Below are 20,668 nucleotides of genomic sequence, written 5' to 3'. Positions count from 1 at the left end.
TATCTTTGATGGGGTTTGCAGCAGCTGGTCAACAATCTTATAGTCACTTTTCTTGATAAGCCTCAGGATTTCGTCCAGATTGGATTCTTCGATAGATTGGCCTGCTGGGCCGGTATTCTTGTCAACAGGAGGAGCAACTGGTGGTATTATTGTGGCAATGGGTGTTACCACCTTCTTTTGAAACAAGGGTGGACGGACTTTCCCGCTTCTGAGAGCTTTAACTTCACTAGCAACATTATCAACTGTAGCTGGGGATACCAGAGGCACCTCCACCCCGTTCTCAATCATGGTTGCATTATACTTGTAGGGAATTGCTTTGGTAGAGGTGTAAGATACCAGACCAGGTAACCTGATCACCAAAGGCTCAACATTCTTTGCCTGAGATACACTTTCAACAGGGGAATCATGGAACACTAGCACAATCACACATACATCATTGACGATCAAGTATTTGTCATCCATTAGACCCTGGATATCATCTTGCACAACACAACAGCCCATAGGGTTCCGAAGACATTCTGAACAAGAAGTATGATCATGTTTGAACAGAGAAGCCTGGCAAAGTTTGACATGTAATGGCACCAAGGAAGTAACGACATTGCGGACATCCAACATGGGATCCTCTTGAGGAACAGGAACCCTTTCAAAGGCCTCAATCATGTTAACAGCAGCATGGTTTGGAAGTGGATTGTCAAGGACATGAGGAACACTGTTCTCAAAAGTCAACCGTCTTTTTTCTATCAGGTCTTTCACAATATATTTCAGAGCAAAGCAACCTTCAACATCGTGACCTTGAGCACCCTGATGGAATTCACATGTCAGATCCTGTCGGAACCTGGGAGGCAATGGATTAGGCGGAGGCTTGCCTGGTCTAGTAACACAGTGTCCCTTGGCAAGTAGGGTTGGGAGCAGCTCACCATACCGCATTGGTATTGGTGGAAAAGAAGGTTTGGGTCGGGGACCCTGTTGTTGCTGCCGTTGCTGTTGAGAGGGAGGCTGTTGTTGTACTTGCTGAGGAATGGCATTGACGGGCATTGGTGGTTGACCCGGTGGTAGGGGATACTGTTGATAGAATGGCGGGAAGAAGGGATGTTGAGAGTACTGCATGTAGTGATAGGGCAAGGGCAATTGTGTAGCAGCTGCAGATGGGTTACCAGATACCATCCCTACGTCAGATTCTTTCCTCTCGTGGTGACCATTGCCATACTTCTTTGGCGCACTGTTTGAAGATTCACCTTTCTCAAGGACAATAATACCATCTCGGACAGCCTCCTCTAAGCGAGTTCCCATCGTAACCATATCAGAGAAGTTGTTTGGGGCAGAGACTATCATTCTCTCCTTATATTCCTTCTTCAGAGTCTTCAGGAATGTCTGTGTTAACTCTTCCTCATCAAGTCGAGGAGAAACACGGGCAGCTGCCCCTCTCCACCTCTGAGCATATTCACGGAAGGTTTCATCTGATTTCTGAGATAGGGCTTTAAGAGAGTCCCTATTTGGCTTCAGACGAGTGTTGAACTCATATTGACCTTCAAAAGCAGCAGCGAGTTCCTCAAAGGTATGGATGTTGTCTTTGCTCAGACTAGTGTACCAATCTGCTGCATCATCTGTCAAGCTACTCTGGAAGCAATGGATCATCAGTGCATCATTGTCTGCGTAATTAGCCATCTTTCGGACATACCGGATAACATGGTTATGTGGGCAAGAAGTCCCATTGTATTTGTCAAATTCTGGCTCTTTGAATTTCTTAGGAACCTCAAATCGGGATACCAAGCATAGATCACGAGCTTTAGCAGGAGCACCATTGTTTCCTCGGCTAGCCTTGACCTCACGGAGTTCTCCAGCCAACTCCCTCAACTGTCTTTTCATAGATTCCATTGCGGGATCTTGTCCACGCGGAGTATCAACATCAATCACCTGTTGCACGGTGTGGACAATAGGGTCGGTAACAACAGTAGTCACCTGAGGCATAGCAGTAGACATCGGAATCTGTCCTTGACCAGCAAAACCAGAGACACCAGCAGCAGTATTAGGAGAATAGTAAGCTGAGAGCCCATAAGGACGCCCATTGGGCATAACAAAACGAGCATCAGTAGCCACAGTAGATAGTGGGATAGACGGAATTGCTTCAGTAGAAACTGGGACAGATGTGGCTGGTTGTTCTTGTGCAGCCAGCAAAGCAGACATAGTGTCATGGGCCTTAGCCAAGTCTTCCTTCATAGCAGCCAATTCGGCACGGAGCTGAGCATTTTCTTCTTCAAAGTTAGCCATAATTCTTCTCTTGTGAAATCTTGTCTGATGAATTCTATCTGGTTGGTAGACTTTGCGAGTACGAGCCACTTTTCAGACTGCGGCGGACAAAACCAGGAGGCAATGAGCACGAGAGAAGTTTTTTGTGACCAATGAATGCATATGATGCATGAAATGTGTTAATGCATATGCAAAAAAGACTCTTTTTGTGTATTATCGAAGGGTTTTTAGACAAACTAGAAACTTGTAAACATTACTAAACAACAATTAACATAAACGGGAAACAACCAACATATAGTTTTACAAGACAATTTCAACATGAACAAATGGAATCAACAGGAAAAAGGAATCTTCAAGCATAGGAAGTGGAAGCATCATCCTCAGACTCAGACCCATAGTCGCAGTATCGTGCATAGAAGTCACGGGCACCCCTAGCCCTCTTGGAGTCCCTCATAAGCATCCTATCTTTCTCTTCAATCTCTCTCTTAGCCTTAGCTAACTCTTTCTTCAGTGTCAAGACCTCATGAGTCTTCTGCTCATCCTTTCCATCCAAAGTCATGATCAAGTTCTCAGCCTCATAGTATCTAGCCCTCCACTGATGCTTCTCCCGACTCTCCATAGCTAGATGCTCCTGATACATCTCCTGGGTAGGTGGGAGTAGAGGCAAAGGCATGGTAGGAGCAGATGCAGACACATCTCATAGAGGGGTAAGGCATACCAATCTCCTCAGCTTGGTTTATCACCCACTGTGTATAGGCCTCATGAGCAATACCGGACCTTACACCCATATGCTTCACCTCTTTCCTCCGAAGCTTAGACCAAGCTTCCATGAAATCCTCTCTTATGCCGGTGGGAGCATTGGAGTAGTGAAAGAAGTAAGGAGCCGTAGCAAGATTGATGGGCTTATCTTTCATCGAGAAACCAAATTGTCGCAAACCAAATTGCGGCGGACAAAACCAGGAGGCAATGAGCACGAGAGAAGTTTTTTGTGACCAATGAATGCATATGATGCATGAAATGTGTTAATGCATATGCAAAAAAGACTCTTTTTGTGTATTATCGAAGGGTTTTTAGACAAACTAGAAACTTGTAAACATTACTAAACAACAATTAACATAAACGGGAAACAACCAACATATAGTTTTACAAGACAATTTCAACATGAACAAATGGAATCAACAGGAAAAAGGAATCTTCAAGCATAGGAAGTGGAAGCATCATCCTCAGACTCAGACCCATAGTCGCAGTATCGTGCATAGAAGTCACGGGCACCCCTAGCCCTCTTGGAGTCCCTCATAAGCATCCTATCTTTCTCTTCAATCTCTCTCTTAGCCTTAGCTAACTCTTTCTTCAGTGTCAAGACCTCATGAGTCTTCTGCTCATCCTTTCCATCCAAAGTCATAATCAAGTTCTCAGCCTCATAGTATCTAGCCCTCCACTGATGCTTCTCCCGACTCTCCATAGCTAGATGCTCCTGATACATCTCCTGGGTAGGTGGGAGTAGAGGCAAAGGCATGGTAGGAGCAGATGCAGACACATCTCATAGAGGGGTAAGGCATACCAATCTCCTCAGCTTGGTTTATCACCCACTGTGTATAGGCCTCATGAGCAATACCGGACCTTACACCCATATGCTTCACCTCTTTCCTCCGAAGCTTAGACCAAGCTTCCATGAAATCCTCTCTTATGCCGGTGGGAGCATTGGAGTAGTGAAAGAAGTAAGGAGCCGTAGCAAGATTGATGGGCTTATCTTTCATCGAGAAACCAAATTGTCGCAAAGCAAGCTCCGGGTTGTAGTTGATTCCACCCCGGGTACCAAGAAGAGGCACATTAAGAAACTTCCCACCACCAAAGATGATTTCCTTGACTCTAGAAGCGGGAGTGAGCCGAACCACTTCATTAGGAGTGAGAGCCATAATCCTCTGTGAAATAGACCAATTCTCCGGATTGTCATGGAAAGACTCCGGAAGGTGCGAAATAAACCACCTATAGAGGAGAGGCACACAACAAAGAATGTAACCACGACCCTTGCCAGTACGATCATGAATAGCATGGTATGTGTCAGCTAGCAGAGTAGGAACCGAATTCTTGGAGTGGAAGATCATAATAGCATTCATGTCCACGAAGCCATCAAGATTCGGAAAAAGAATAAGCCCATAGATGAGAAGTGCAAGAATAGCCTCGAGAGTGTCCTGACAAGTGGTATTGAGGTTGGCTTTCCCAAGAAGATACTCTGAAGTGAACCCTCGAATACGTGCCTTAGTGACAAGATTCTTGGAGATATCGGTGGTCTTGAGATAGAGATCCTTAGCAATAACCAATGGAGTAAGAGGAGGCTCAAGTCCTGAGAAAGGTACCCCCTTAGCAATAGACAGATCCATCAAGGAAGAATAAGCCTCTAGAGTAGGCATCAACTGAAAGTCGGGGAAAGTAAAACACCGATACTTCGGATCATAGAATTGCACTAGAGTGTGCACAAGCTTCTCATCCACATTAGTATGAAGAATAGTAAGTAAAGCCCCGTAACGACGTCGGAAACCAGTCGGATCCTCAATCTTGAGTGCCAAATCTCTCAAACTAGCCAAATCCACTTCCTTGAACTTGTAGGAATTAGTCCTCTTCATTCCTACAATGTTTACAAATTCAACTTGTCTAAGCCCTTCGATAACAATGCATGAAAAAAAAGTTTATGCATGTATGCATGTATGCATGAATGCATGATTATGTTCAAGTTCGGAGAAAACATGGTGGGTTGAAGTTCAAAGTCGAGGAGTCATGGGTGGACACGGTGTCCGGTGAATCTAGGGCTTTAGGATAATAGTAACCGGGTTCTAAAAAGGTTCCCAAGCTGCAACCTCTCCGACGTATATCATGGTGTCACGAGACAACACTCGCTCCAAGATTATCCGTGGAAGGTCTAACTTGAGTGTAGTATCGCGTGACGACTAAAACTCGAGACAACACTCGGTTTAGCCTCCGCACTACGTCCTAGAAAATGGCCATGGATGGGTTTGGTTATCTACGGTTCATAGCGTCATAGAACAATTAGAAGTAAAGTGCCTAAACGCGACAACACGCGCCGGCAACATCACCCCCAAAATGCCTCAGCTATGTGGGATTGATCGCATAATCCAAAACAAGAGGCAACCCCCGGAATGAATTGTCGATTATATCCCCCCTAAATCCTAAGTTCACTCAGCCCGGGTGCAGGACTTTTGATATTCTCACCCCACACGTTTGCAAGAAATTAAACATTTATTCACATAGGAAAGCAAGTAAAAGAAACAAGTAAAAAGAGCGCAAGCGTGGAAATAAAGACTAGGCGTAACTCTCGAATCTCCCCAGTGAAGTCGCCAGCTGTTTTATCTTGGTTTTCGGGTGTCAAACATTGATTACGTTTGAACCTTTTAAACCGGTGATATCTTATTTTTTCTTGGGAAGGGAAAAAGTAAGCAAAACCCTTGAGAATCGAGGTCCGGGAGTTGTTTTCGCTACGGGAAGGTGTTAGGCACCCATAACGACTATAGTATCCTATAGGAACCGTCTTTAATTTCTACGCGCGCGCTTTATTTTTAAATGCTATTTTGAAAGTGTTTATTTAAACCTAAGAGTTTCTAAGTGAAGAATTTGAGGGAGAAGAATGTTTTTGGATTTTTATTTTAGTTGAATTGAAGGAATTTTGGTTCCTTGCCTACGTACCCGATTAAGGGATCAAATCCACCGTAGTTCTCTTCCAAAAATGTTTTTGTTTTTGTTGGTTGATTTTAAGTTTGAAAATGGAGTTTGAAGAATAGAAAGAGGCCTTTAAAGGCATGAGATTATGAAAAGAGTGAGGTTTGATTAGTCATTTTGCAAAAGAAGTCAAAGTTTGATTATTTTTCATTGGAGTTTGATTAAGAAAATAAAAGGAAAATTCAATGGGGTTTTGACCCCAAGGTTTATTATGAAAATGCTTGAGTGAAGTTTGTTCAAGTTTTTTGAAAATTTGATTTTTCTAAGTTTAAAGCCTAAACATACATCTAAACATACAATCCTAAACATACATCTAAAAATGCATATTCTAGCTATATACCTAAAGTGGTGTGTGTGCATGTGTCGGTGCTTGTGTCGGTGTACATCATTAGAGTCCATTGTCCTTATTACATCATACCCTAGATACATTCTATGGCCTCTTTGCCAAGAAATTGAAATTGCATAAAGGAAAATATTACAAAAACTCTTAAGTGTTTACATTCTAACTTTGGTACAAATTAAATTGCAAGAAAGAAATAGAGATGAATATGGGATGGAATGGAGATGCTTATGATGAATATGAAACATGAAATGAAAATGTTAGTAGCATAAGGCAATATCAAAAGAAGTAAAGCAAGAAAGACACTACAACATAAAGGATGGAAAACAAACCAAAGTAAAGGCAAAATGAGTGCAAACATAACTAAAATTTGTTCATAGAATGCAAGAACCATATGACCTATAATTCTCACATTCCAATACATTTTAAAGGTTTAGAATCAAATCTTGGAATGGGAATTAAGGCAATCATGATTTAATTGGCATCTTAGAACAAATTTTAACCACATTTGCATTATTTACCTACACAAGTAACTTGCAAGCTAAGCAATTGAGCATTATTCACACACATGCAGCAAAACACATTCAAAACAGTAGCAGCAAACTTCACAAAATCACATCACATGTATCTTAATCATTTTCAAGAATTGGGATTAGAATCAAGCAAAATTTCACAAGTTTTCCACGTAAAAATCAAGAAACAATGTAATAAAGTGTCACAATATTTTTATTGAGCTTTTCAGTAAACAAATATCACAAAAACATCACAAGATTATCAAAGACATGTGTAAGTTTTTTATAGAATTTTTCAAAGCATTTTGGTCATAACCAGAGGTGTAGAAAAGCAAAAACAGTATATGAAATAGCAAAAAAAAACAAGAAAGAAAAACAATCTGCGCAGAATTCAAGCCCAGGCCCAAGGGGATATGGATCCTGGACTATCCAAACGTATTAGGGACGTTGGATTGATCCAGGATCCTCAAACCCTAGATCAAACGGCTAAGAACACGCAGATCATAGTAAGGGAAAGCAGGCACACTGAACAGGCAAATCTGAGCCATACACGTCATTATCAAACGAAACAAACGGTCAAGATCAAGGAAAGGTTGAACCAAAGAGTAAACCGAACTGGTTCACGTGGACCGGTCCGGTTTACGTTCTATATATTCATGTAAACCGGTTTTATCCTCATTTCAACCTTTCCTTTCTCTCACTAACTCTCTCAAATCCTCTCTTCTCTCTCTAAGTTTCCGTCGTCTTCTCCGGCGGGTTTCACCGCCGCCGGAGACCTAACCACCACTCAAACTCACCAAAACTCTTCGATCTAAAGCTTTTCACCGTTTATTTTTCAATCTAAACACGAATCAAGCATCAGAAATGGCAAATAAGACTTGGATCTATGCAGATCGAAACTCAAAACTTTACGGTTTCAGTTTTTTTTAAAACTCATCACACTTTTTGAAACGAGGCTTTAATCTACGTTGTTTTCTCTGCTAATGATGAATTTGGACTTGATTTTGTAAAAACGAACGGTGAATTTCGCAGATCTGTATTTTAGGGTTTCATTTCGAATCTTTTGAAAGTTTTTTTTTGAATACGATGAGATGAAACCCTAAACTGAAGTATTTTGTTTACTTGTGATGATTTCAAGCCTCGTTTCAAGGAATAAACGGTGAATCTTTGAAGGTTCACATCTTTTAGGGTTTTACTTCAAAATCCTTCGAATTTTCCGAAGCTTTTCTTCAATTCACCGTTTATTTATGTTCGTTGAGCTTCGTTGAGCTTCTTGCAATGAAAAACGAAGGAGTTTGGGTGATTACCTGAGTTTGATTCGGAGATTCGAACAAGAAAGATCCACGCAGTCGTTGATGCTTCTGGTGAGCTTCGAAACCGAAAATAAATCGGTGTTTTGATCTCCTTCTTCTTCGAACTGTGATCTTGCTTCAATTCTTCTTCTTCTTGCCTCTCTCAAATCCTCTGTGATCGTACCAAATGATTTGGTGCTGGAATTGCAGAGGTCGTGGTTCAGTGATGAAGATTCGTCCTCAAATCTCTGAGAACTACGAAGCAATTGCTCCAATTTTGACTTGATTCTGATTCTGGAGAACTAGGGTTTCGTTGAGTTCTTCGTTGTTCTTGGTAGTTTCTGAATTTTGATCTAACTGCCAAGAGAGAGAAAATTTTGATTCTGTTTCTGTGGTTTGATGAGTTGGCGCGTGATTATTGATTCTGGCACTGCATTGGGTGATGTGGCCTATTTATAGGCCACCAAGTGTGATGTTGGACCAATGAATTGTTGACATGTGGACTTTTGGCTTAGCTGGCTTTGGCCTTGCTGTATTTTGGACCCAGGGACCATCCTGCAATTTTGAGAATTAAAAGGACTGACCTGCAAAATAAAAACTTAAAAAGAAATAACCTGGACAAAAAGGACTATCTTGCGATATTTGGAACTTTGGGACTAAAGTGCAATTGACCAAAAAACTTAAACGAAATTTGACCTTAAAAAAAAAGTCTTAAAATAAGATAAAATAACATGAAGGACCAAAGTGCAATTTTAGGAACTTTAGGACTTAGAAAAAACTAAAAATAAAATTGGAATAAAAAATGGTACTTTGACTAAACGTAAAGTGAAACGTCTAAAATTTGACAAAACGGACTAAAACGAACCAATGGCCTAAATGAGGTACTTTAAAGTAACCTCTCTCTGCCGAAATTTCGTGTGAAATGACCAAAATGCCCCTAGGGCTAAAACGACTGAAAATGACTCAGATACAAATTTTAAAATGGATTTTTTACAAGAATTTGAAGCAAAGACTCATACAATCAAAATTAAAAGACTCAGAGGCAATTTTTTAGGATTTAAACAGGGTTTTGACACATGAAAAGACCGAAATGCCCCTAGGGGCAAAACTGACCCAAAATGACTTCAAATGCAATTTTTGAAATGGATTTTGACATAGAATGAAACAGAGACTTATTCAAACTACTTGAAAGGACTCGAACAAAATTTTGAAAGACTGAGAGAAATCTTGTCATAGGAAATGACCAAAATACCCTTCTGTTGTGAATTTTTGCAGATAGAATTGAAATAAAATGCAGGGAAAGGTGCAAGCGATCAGAGACACATCAAATGACTTATAATGCAAGAAAAGAAGAATTGAATAAGTATTTTTAGGTCCAAAATTAGGGTATAACAAATAATGATGGAGAATCAATTATTGAAATTCCCGATGGTATTTGCATCAAGAATTCAGGGAATCATGTTGGTGATATTGTCGAAGTGATTTATCCCAATTTGCTTCTTAATATGAAGGAACCTTCTTTTTTTCAGGATCGAGCTATTCTGGCACCTACTCTAGAATTGGTTGAGAAGGTTAATGATTATGTAATGTCTTTGGTTCCTGGAGAAGAGAAAGAGTATTTTAGTTCTGATTCTGTTTTGAAATGTGACGAGGATGCTGGGATTGATCGTCGTTGGATTACTCCTGAATTTCTGAATGATATAAAGTCTTCTGGCATGCCAAACCATAGACTTCATTTTAAGGTCAGTGTTCCGGTAATGCTTCTTAGAAATATTGATATTTCATCTGGTCTTTGCAATGGAACTCGATTAACCATAGTTAGTTTGGGAAAAAATGTTATCACTGCACAAGTTGTTAATGGACCTCACAATTCAGAGATGGCTTATATTCACCGAATGAATTTGATACCTTCTGATGCAAATGCTCCAATTGTTTTTCAAAGACGTCAATTCCCTCTCTGTCTTTGTTTTGCTATGACTATCAATAAGAGTCAAGGGCAAACATTGTCTCATGTTGGTCTATATTTACCTAGGCCTGTTTTTACTCATGGACAGTTATATGTTGTTGTATCTCGGGTCAAGACTAGATCTGGTTTGAAAATTCTGATTGCCGATGAGTTTGGAGAGTCTTCTAACACGACTACCAACATTGTTTACCCAGAAGTTTTCCAAAAAATTGGTTTCGTCGAGCCACTTGGCAACATATAGTTTAGTTGATGTTTAAGAATATTTATTTTGATTTAGTTTGTTTCATTTTTAGTTTTTTTACGTAAGCAACTTGGACGTGTTTATGTGTAATAATGCTCTGAAGTAATGTATGTTTATTATAATATATCCTACTATAATTATGGACTGGTCACGCCACTTTCAGAAATTATGTGTAATAATGGTTTTCCAAGGTAAACCTATTCTTAATAATGCTCTAATATATAATTTGTGTGTAATAATGCTATGAAGGATAGACGGTACAAGATAATTTACCAAGGGCCTTGCGATTGAATTCCTGCTCCTTTTTTTTATGAATATTCTTGTGTTTGGATTTTAAAAGACATAATATACGGAATATAATTTTTTATTTTTTTGTTTATCAATCAATGTGTATACAATAAATTTATATGTAGTGTAAATCTTTTAATTGCCCTTTATACAATTTTCCCCACCTAATCCAATTAATGGTAAGAAGGTGTTTTTTTTTTAAAACGTTGTTTCCTAAATTAAATAATCAAAAAATGAAAATTTTGTTTCCAATAACACACGAGAGGAATATAAAAAATAAAAAAAAATTATATCTTTGTAAGAAATTTAGTTAAAGTAATATAAGAAATGTTATTGTTTGCCTTAGTTGAATATAGAAATGCCACTTATATATATATATATATATATATATATATATATATATATATATATATATATATATATATATGAAATAAGAATACAATTTGCAATGATATAAGGTTTTGATCAACTTACAATGGAAGACATTGTTTCAGTCCAACTACAAAGGTTGAATATAAATTTTACTAAATATAGCTTCGAAACAGCTTCGTGCCAATAGATGAATTGCAGTTGCTCGCTTCAAAGATTTTGCCTTGGAGCATGGATCAAGAAAACACCAATAGCATCACATTCTCGCACAAAAAACCTGTTTTGAATTCCAAACATAAGAATATTGTGTTATTTGGTGGCAAGAATTACATGAGACCGCACATTGCTTTATTCTTTGTTTCTATCAAAACAAATGGTAATGATCCACGCAAAGACTAATAGTGGCAGAATGATAATTAGGAGAAATCCTGCTCCATCTTCTTCTGCTTCGTCGATATGTATGTAGTCTATAAAGAGTAAAATAACTACAAGTAGTGTGATGCAGACCAAAAAACACTTGGCCATCTGTTTAGTAGTGCTGGATTATTTTTGAAATGGTTGAAAATTGTTGAGGAGTGTGTTGTATTTATAGCAGGTATTGTGCAATGTATTGGTTGATGTTGCTGTGTGATTTGCTTGCTACTGTTTCTGTTTTGTACTGTTGGGAGACTATTCTTGGTCGTTGGTCAAATGGTCAATAACTTTATTGGTCTTTGGCAATTTTTTCCCCATCAGCTTTTGCTGTTTTGCTTGCTAGCCACTGAAGGGACAATTGTCAAGGGAAGAATTTCTATTTATGAAATAAATTTGTTTGCTTTGGATAGGATAGTAATGGTGGGAATATTACGAAGGAACAAGTCATGTAGGATGTGGTGCGTTGTTGGATGAATTAAACATGTTTTTTTTGTAAATCGTTATTTGTAGTGTGTGTTGTGGATGACTTGTGCGTTATATGAACATTGTGTTTGATTGTCCTTTGGTGGTGGACACATTGTCGAGTAGCAAATTGTGTTTGCCTGTTGTTGTGATATACTAATATCATTTTAGCTGCGCATGCGTGCACTGTGCATGCGCGCACTGGTCACATGATTGTAGGATGGAGAAGAGTTTATGTTTCTTAGAAAGATAAAATAGTTCAGAAAGGGATAGATGAAATTTTTTTAAACATTTTAGCAGAGGGTGATAGTTTTTTAATAAAATAAAATAAACTAATAGTCAAATAGGTGAATGTTTATTAGCGTTTTTTGTTTTTTTAAAGAACGGGGAGGGACACTCACGTCTCACATCACATTGTAAGTATCTACAAATTACAAGGAATTTATTATTTTTTTTCTTTCCAAATAGGTGAATGTTTATTAGCAGTATACTTTTTATATTTGTGGGTGCAGTAGTGTTTTTTTTTTTATTGGATGTAGAATTTTAATGGGGTGTGAAATATGTTTTAATTGCTATTACCCGTTTGGGATTTCCTCATTAAATTCATGCCGTATTGGTAATGGTTCAAATTGGTCCGTCCACATGAGTCTCTTTTCGAAATCAAATAAATATATATCGATATGAGGTCATCGTAATCGGTATTGTTTTAAACGCACGAACATCGATATATACATCAAATGCGACCTGAACAATAATACGGTGACACAGCGATGTGGTGATGCCTTATTAACAATTTGAAAATAATATAATTGTGTATTCATCGTATCGTGTTGTGTCAATCCCGGACATTGGCTGACGTGCATTCGATTTCGGGACACGTTTAATCTGATATATAATATAGGTTGATGTGTAAACAAAAGGTAAAGTTACCCGTGCGTCCGCGCACGGGTCACACACTAGTTAAATCCAAAAGAAAAAAAGAAAGGGACATGGGGAGCCACACATCTTACTTTTTGTTACTTTCAAACAAACAAACAAAAATAATTCTAATAGAATCTTTTCTCCCCTAAAAAAATAGTAGAAACTTTTCTTATTTGCATAAGTAAAATAGTCATATCTTCGTGAATTTAGTTCACTTAGCAGAGATATTGCATATTATATGCAGGAGTCGTGGTTTGAACTCCGGACACTCCACTTCTCTACCTTTAAAATGTATGAGCTATAATCACTAGGCTACTTGACAAAAGTGTGTTATAGATGTTTAAGCATAACCTAACCCGTGTAATAAGTTGGTCTTAACTCTCTCTCTCTCTCTCTCTATCTCTCTCTATGTTCTCTCTTTAATTTCCTTATTTAGGGATTGGTTTGAATCAATTTGTGATCTGAACTCACCTGTCTTCATATTTTTTGTTGTATTTCAATATAAATAAGTGATTTTTACATATACAAGTTTTTTCTTTATGATTTCGTCGTGTGAGTGTCTCGTTGTGTTGTTCATCATCTTGTGAGGAGTTGTTTGATTTCTTGTCTTGTTGCGGTGTTCATTTGGTTCATATTGAAAGATTGACTATTCAACCAATAATTTGAGCGTCAACATTGCGGATCTGGGGAAATGAGTATTATAGTAACTTTAATTTTATGATATTATTTGTAGGTTTTTTTTATCGATGAATGCTATTAACTTGGATATTGTGAGTTTGTTCGCTGATTCATCCTTTACGTTTTTAACGATGTTGAATGAAGTACGCTATCAATTTGAATGAATGAATGTCGTTTCGTTTTTCTCAAAACAATAAGTAATAAATAATTATTTTTTTAGGAAAAGTAATAAATAATTGTGTTTATATTATTTGATCAATAAGTCTATTATATCTTTTTTTTTTTGAAGGAAAGTCTATTATATCTTATTTAATCAAAAGTTGAGAGATTTATGGATCAATAAGTCTATTATATGTCATTCGGGAACGAGGAAGGTGAAACCCGTCCGCGCCCGTGCCCATTTCCATGTCTAGTTTCAAATGTCAAGATAATGTTGATATCAATGTAAAATTACTTCTTTTGGAATCCTTAACATGTATAAGAAAAATGAGAAACTTCATGTTAGCAAGACCCTTAAAAAAATGAGAAACTTCATTTTGAAGAGATAAAAACAAAAAAGTAATAGTGGTTCACATTACTAAGTGAGGTGTACTATCTTTACCGTTTATTTAATTATTTTCAAATTTGCTTTTAATTTTTTTCTAGTAGTTTTTGTAGAGTTGTTTAAGTAGTTTAGTGACTATAATTTCACATCTTTTTTGAAAGGAAAAGAGCATGCTTATATCATTTCATTAATAATAAGAGAGTTTATACAACGATGTACACGATAATAAATATTGGGACTAGCTGATAATGTGGCAACCCCAGTAAGGGTGTGAGCTGCCTCATTTGCTTGTCTCCTGTTAAACTCGACCTTAGAGTTTGAAAAGTTTGTGTTGAAGAGACTCTGGTATGCTGAAATCACTTGGCAAAATTTTGTAACATCAATCTGACGATGGTTAAAGGCATCTGTTGTAATCTTTGAATCCAACATGAAATTGACGTTGTCAAATTGCATGTCACTTAGCCATTGTAAGGCATGGAATAAGCCTAGAGCTTCTCCTACGACAACAGAACACATAGGAGAGATAAATACAGTTTTAGCCAGTACAAATGTTCCTTCGTCATCACAGACACATATGCCAATACCTGTTCTGTTTAATGGATCCGAAAACAAAGCATCAACATTACATTTCAGACGGCCTCGTGCCGTTGCCACCTGACCGAAGCCATATCACTCATTGTAGCAGAAGAATTTCGAGTTGTACCTGAACCACTTTGTCTTATCGGTGTTGTTGTGGTCATCTGATCATTATGAATTGAATTTGTTGAAGTGTTGTTACGACTAGCTTCTGGAATAGTAGAGTTAGCTACATACTAATCCTCCATAATGTGACAAGCTCGATCGACTACATTAGCACAAGTTTCTGTGACATCTTGCCAAAACTTGAGATTTCTATGCTTCTAAAGGCTCCATAGGACAGCTGCAAATCGTTGACTAAATTCGTGTGAAAGTTGATGTAGCAATTCGAAGATGGCTTCAACTGCTGAATTCTTTTCAAGAAACACCTTATGAACCGTATTCCAAAGACCGGTTGTACGCCAAACCTGCACAGTAAAAGGACATTCGAAACAAATATGAGCAAGATCCTCATGTGGGCCATCACAACTCACACAACTTATGGGACATTGCACTCCTTTATCTTGAAGTCGAACTCCGGTATGTAAGCACCCACGACACATTTGCCAAAGTAAATTCTTTATTTTTGGCGGCACTTTCAGTCTTCAAATACCAGACCATTATCCCGGCCTCTGAAGGTGAGAAACATCCACCAATTCTTCCATACACAATTTGTAAGCACTCTTGATGGAATATAAACCATTTTTTTTCAGCTTTCCATATTAACATGTCATTCACCAACTGATCAAGTAACGGTGTTCGAAGAATAGAGTTGGCTATATCAGAACTAAAAACTTGATGAATTACCTCCTGGCTCCAGCCTTTCGACGAGGTATTCATTAGACTACTCACAGAAAAATCTCTCACAAAGTTTGCCCCGACAATATGTTTGTCTATACGATCTCCATTCAACAACCATATGGTTCATCAAGTATAGATATACTGTGACCAGTACCAACGTACCAACGCCCCCCCACCGCGTACTATGAAGCGCGCCTTCAAAATACTTTTCCATACATAGCTAGGATTGTGACCCAAATTTGCTGTCAAGTAACTACAGGACGGAAAATATCGAGCCTTGTAAATACTAGAGACAAGTGAATCAGGTTATGTCTGAAATTTCCAACCTTGTTTCCCTAACATAGCCAGATTAAAAGCAGTCAAATCTTTGAATCCAATACCGCCATGGTTTTTATGCATTGACAGCTTCTCCCAAGACATCCAATGGATACCCCGATTATGGGCCCCCCATGACCCCACCAAAATGAGTTCATCATCTTCTCAATAGTAGAAATAATATAAGACGGTAATAGAAAGATACTCATAACATATGACGGTATAGCCTGCAACACAGATTTGATCATGACCTCACGACCTGCTTTAGATAAACATTACTGCTCCAGGAATTTATCTTATGCCAGACACGGTCCTGAATATATGAAAATACTGTCGTACGGTCCCTCCCGATCATCGAAGGAAGACCTAAGTACTTCCCAGTACCAAGTACATCCTGAACTCCCAAAATATTAGTGATTGATTTTTTTAAAGCAACGAGAACATTTCTACTATAATATATCTCAAATTTAGGAAAACTAATAGCTTGACCAGAGGATGCTTCATACATTGCGAGAATAATCTGAATCACCTAAGCCTGACGCTCTTCTGCTTTAAAGAAAAGGAAACAATCATCAGCAAATAGTAAATGAGACACTGGTGGCGCACCTCCACAAATGTTCGTACCCCTAAGATCTCCTCTGGCCTCAGCAGTTCTGATAAGAGAGGAAAGGCCCTCCGCACAAATAATAAAAGGATAAGGAGAAAGAGGATCCACTTGTCTCAAACCACAGCCTGGAATAACAGGCCCCACCACTTCATTATTAACAAGAACCGAATAATCAGTCGTCTCAACGCACATAGTCATCCAATGAATCCACTTATTATTGAACTCCATCTTAAGAATGACCTCCTTTAAATAATCCCAATCCATCATGTCATAAGCCTTACTAATATCAAGTTTAAGTGCAACTGAACCATTTGTTCCCCTCATCTTCGTCTTCATATAGTGAATAACTTTAATAGCTACCATGGCATTGTCCAGGATTGACCTACCCAGAAAAAAATTGCAGATTGGTTATCAGAAATGCACTTAGGTAACACGACTTTTAGTCTATTAGAAAGCACTTTGGAGATAAGTTTATACAATACGTTACACAAAGCTATAGGGCGCCAATCCTTCATAGTAGTATTAAGGTTACCCTTTGGAATGAGAGTTATATTTGTTGCATTCAAAGAAGCCAGGACCTGACCTGTTTCTAACCACTCACAACAATCCTTAAATATGTCTTCACTACAATTGGACCAGAAATGTGGATAGAACCCCGGGTTATAACCATCAGGACCAGGACATTTGTCTGGGTGCATCGAAAAAATTGCATTTCTAAATTCTTCCTTTGAGAAAGGTGCAGTAAGTAAAGCATTATCAGTATCAGTAATAGAGTGTCGAATGACATCCACCACAGGTGTGGTATTACTGATCTTTTTTTGAAATAAATTCATGAAGTAGTTCTTTGCTAAATTACTCATTCCAGGATTATCAGTAACTTTGACACCTTGATCATTTTCTAGATAAAGAATGTGATTTACCTTTTTTCTAGCAGTAGCAGAGGCATGAATTTTTTTTTGTATTTCAGTCTCCTTCCTTATACCAATGAGTTTTTTTTCCCGTTGACGCCAATATGCATCCTCTTGCATTAGTAACTTGGCCATCTGTTTAAGCAATGACAACAACTGAACTTGATCTGCACCTGTGTTAATACGAGAAAAGAGTAGCTTTTTGCGCCAATCATCAATATCTTTCTTCAATTTGTTACAATGCTCCCAACTCCAAGAATGAATATCTTATGCACACCTTTTGAGACGGGTAATGACCGTATGGTCATTATGCAACAACCAGCTGTCTTTCAACATATCATCAAAACCCGGTTCAAGCTGCCAAGAATTTTCAAACCAAAAACTACGTTGGGCAAGAGGAGGCCGAACAACAGAAGAATGGTTAAGTAGGATTGGGTAGTGATCCGATGCTGGAGCAGCAAGATTTTCTAGTTTGGCACTAGGGAAGAGGTCAAACCAAGCATTATTAGCTAGTGCTCCATCTAGTCTTTCTTCAACCGCACGAGGGGTGCCTAAACTCTTAAACCAAGTAAATGGATAACCCTCAACCAGAACATCAGAAAAGCCAGAATCCATAACAGCCTGACAAAAGCCAATAATCAACCAGTTAGAACGATTCGTCCTACCATGTTTCTCACTCGCATCCATGATATTGTTGAAATCATCAAAAATGCACCAAGGGTGAGAGGACTGTTGAGACAACTGTCGAAGGAAATCCCAAGCAGCCCGTCTCCTACCCCCATTAGGATAACCATAGTAACCTGTCAATTGCCAATTGCCTTTTTCATCATCTAAAATTTCAACAGTAATATGATTATTCGAAAAATCAATGATTTGACAATTAATAGAGGATCGCCAATAAAGAGCTAAACCACCACCTCTACCAATACGATTAATAGAAAAACAAGCATCAAATCCAAGAATGTAGCAAAAATTTTCAATTTTATTTCGGTGTACTAGTGTCTCACTTGAGAAGAGGATAGTCGGATTGTAGTACCGAACAAGATATTTTATGTTAGGAACTGCGCTCCGGTTACCCAATCCCTGACAGTTCCAACTAATGACACTCATAATTCAGCCCCAAAAGTAGAAATAACCCTTTTTCCCAAGGCAAAATTAACAGCAACCGTTAACACAATGGACGAAACAAGCACGCAAAGGAAGGAGTGTCGTAATCAACAACCGTTATCACTCAGTTGATAACCCAAAGGAAGCAAAAAAATGTATCAAAGTGCTAAAGGTAACAATTGATGCATTATTGTAAAAGTCAAAACGGTGATGTAATGATGATAATGATAGGAGATCAAATCAATTGGAAAAGGGGTGTAGTTAAATTGAGACAACAACCTAGGAACGGTAGAGAGATTATATAAACACCAGAAAACTAAGGTTCATGCTAAGAAGTATCTCACAGAACAAACGCAACAACACTCACAAGGGCGACGACAAGGAGATGTAACCCTGGGAGAGAAAAAAAGACGTCCGATAACTTTTTTGACTACACTAAATTGGAAGCCATGGAATCAGAAGAAAAAACTTCTCACAAGGAGAGAATAACAATAACTACTTCTCACCAAAGATGGGAGAGAATTAACAAAAAGAAAGCAGCGTGAAAGAGGGTTGAATCGGCGATGAAACAGAGCGAACAAAAGCAAGAAGGAATGAAAACTGGATGAAGGGAGGCGACTCTGATACCTAGCAGGGAAAAGTTTTCAATCTATGGCATCTTGCTATAATTTCACCTCTTAAAATGAATAAATGATTAATTATCCCATTTTTTATTTGAAAAAAAAATTATGATCACTTAATGAATTTAAATATATCCCACATATATTTACATAGACGAATATTGTGATAACTTCCTGATTTAGGTTATTTTACAAAGTTATTCACATAACTTATTAACTTCTTTTTCAAGTTATATAAAGAAAAACCTAAGAAATCATGCAAATATAAAGTCCTTATAATTATAATACAAGTTAAGCTACTCTTACCAATTTTCCTTTGATTGTGTAGGTTTTTTAGCTTAGCGACTAAAATGATAAAGAGCAGAGCTTCTGAGTCGGAGCAAATTCGTTAGGTATGCCAAAGCGAGTCACAAGAAAATTAAAATAGAAATTTCATATTTGCAAGACAAGAAAATAGCGAGCTCAAAACGATAGATTCTAAAAAGATAAGGGGAAATACAAGAGAAAATTCGCTAAGTGAGCCATACTCCGCTTCCGCTAAGCGAAATAAAGAGGCTTTATTGACATACTGGATGAGTTGTCATTTCCTTTCATCAGAAGAAAACTCAGATTTGCTAGGCGAGCTAAATCCGCTATGGAATGTCCACTTATCGTAACTCTATAAAAAGAGGCCCTCATTTCTTTTCGAGGGGACATAACAAAGGATGTTAGAATTGGTTATTTGCAAGTAATATATATAGATAGAAACACACACACACATACAGAGAGAGAGAGAGAGAGAGAGAGAGAGAGAGAGAGAGAGAGAGAGAGAGAGAGAGAGAGAGAGAATGGGTGTGCGTGTGTGATCTTGAAGGAGATAGTCAAGGATAGAGAAGATCGAGGAATCGTCGTCAACGTTAAATCTCTTTTCTACTTGTTTTGTATTGTAAGATTATGTATAACTAGCCCTCTTTATTGTGGGGATTAGGTCTAATTGTTATGATTCTAATGTCGATAGTTGATCTGGCTCATCATATATAATCTCTTTTTTGGTATGTTGATGATTTATTTTTGTTCTTAATGCTTTTTTTGACATGCAATCCAAAAATGATATTTTGATTTAGAAAGTGCAAGACATTGACTTCTTATCTAAGCGATTTTTTATTTTTTTTGAATAAAACTTCTTGTCTAAGCGATTTGAAATAATTTCATTTGTGAATTCTAGTTGCTAGACATATAGATAAGTTTACAGTCACATACACTCTTTGATCTGAATGCCAATGAACCGGTTAACAGAACGAGACATCGAAATTTAATAGGTATAATGGATCTCGCATCATTTGCCACAAATGAAAACATACGATGAGAGGTAAATGAAATTTACAAAGTTTATAATCGTTCAAGGAAGGACATTAGATGATTAGTTAACAAAGGTTAATTTCGACAGTATTATCTATATTATATTGTTCAAAACAATATTAGTTGTTGACAGGCTTTAGTATGTCACTAGTCTCTATGTATACGATAACTATGAATACTTAATTTTGATGCCGCTTTAAAAGTAACTTTCATCGCTTTACAAAAGTTAGGCAAAAAAATGCCACATAAAAAAGATCAAAGTTGTGGCAAAATTCTCTGTCATATTTGCATCTTCTGTGTGATTGAGCTTATCAATGACGAAAATAGGAATAATCTCAAATTATAGGGGTA

The 20,668-nt window shown here is 37.9% G+C and overlaps 1 protein-coding gene and 1 pseudogene across 1 annotated transcript; one reads left to right on the top strand and one right to left on the bottom strand.

Annotated features, from left to right (window-relative positions):
- LOC146916331 (uncharacterized) overlaps positions 1-10,330 on the top strand; it is a 41,555-nt pseudogene extending 31,225 nt beyond the window's left edge.
- Positions 10,331-17,519: 7,189 nt separating this feature from the next.
- On the bottom strand, positions 17,520-18,362 carry LOC146916330 (uncharacterized). Its single transcript, XM_085721599.1, has one exon. The coding sequence runs from the start codon at positions 18,360-18,362 to the stop codon at positions 17,520-17,522; it is 843 nt and encodes a 280-aa protein (XP_085577725.1).
- Positions 18,363-20,668: the final 2,306 nt, after the last annotated feature.

This window comes from Medicago sativa, chromosome 6 (genome assembly GCF_051527215.1).
Source record: "Medicago sativa cultivar Bolivia chromosome 6, Bolivia_mono, whole genome shotgun sequence".
Taxonomy (NCBI): Eukaryota; Viridiplantae; Streptophyta; class Magnoliopsida; order Fabales; family Fabaceae; genus Medicago; species Medicago sativa.
This window is presented reverse-complemented; position numbering and strand designations above follow the sequence as displayed.

Coding starts and splice junctions, on each gene's coding strand:
- LOC146916330 (XM_085721599.1), bottom strand. CDS start 18,362: ATGAGTGTCATTAGTTGGAACTGTCAGGGATTGGGTAACCGGAGCGCA.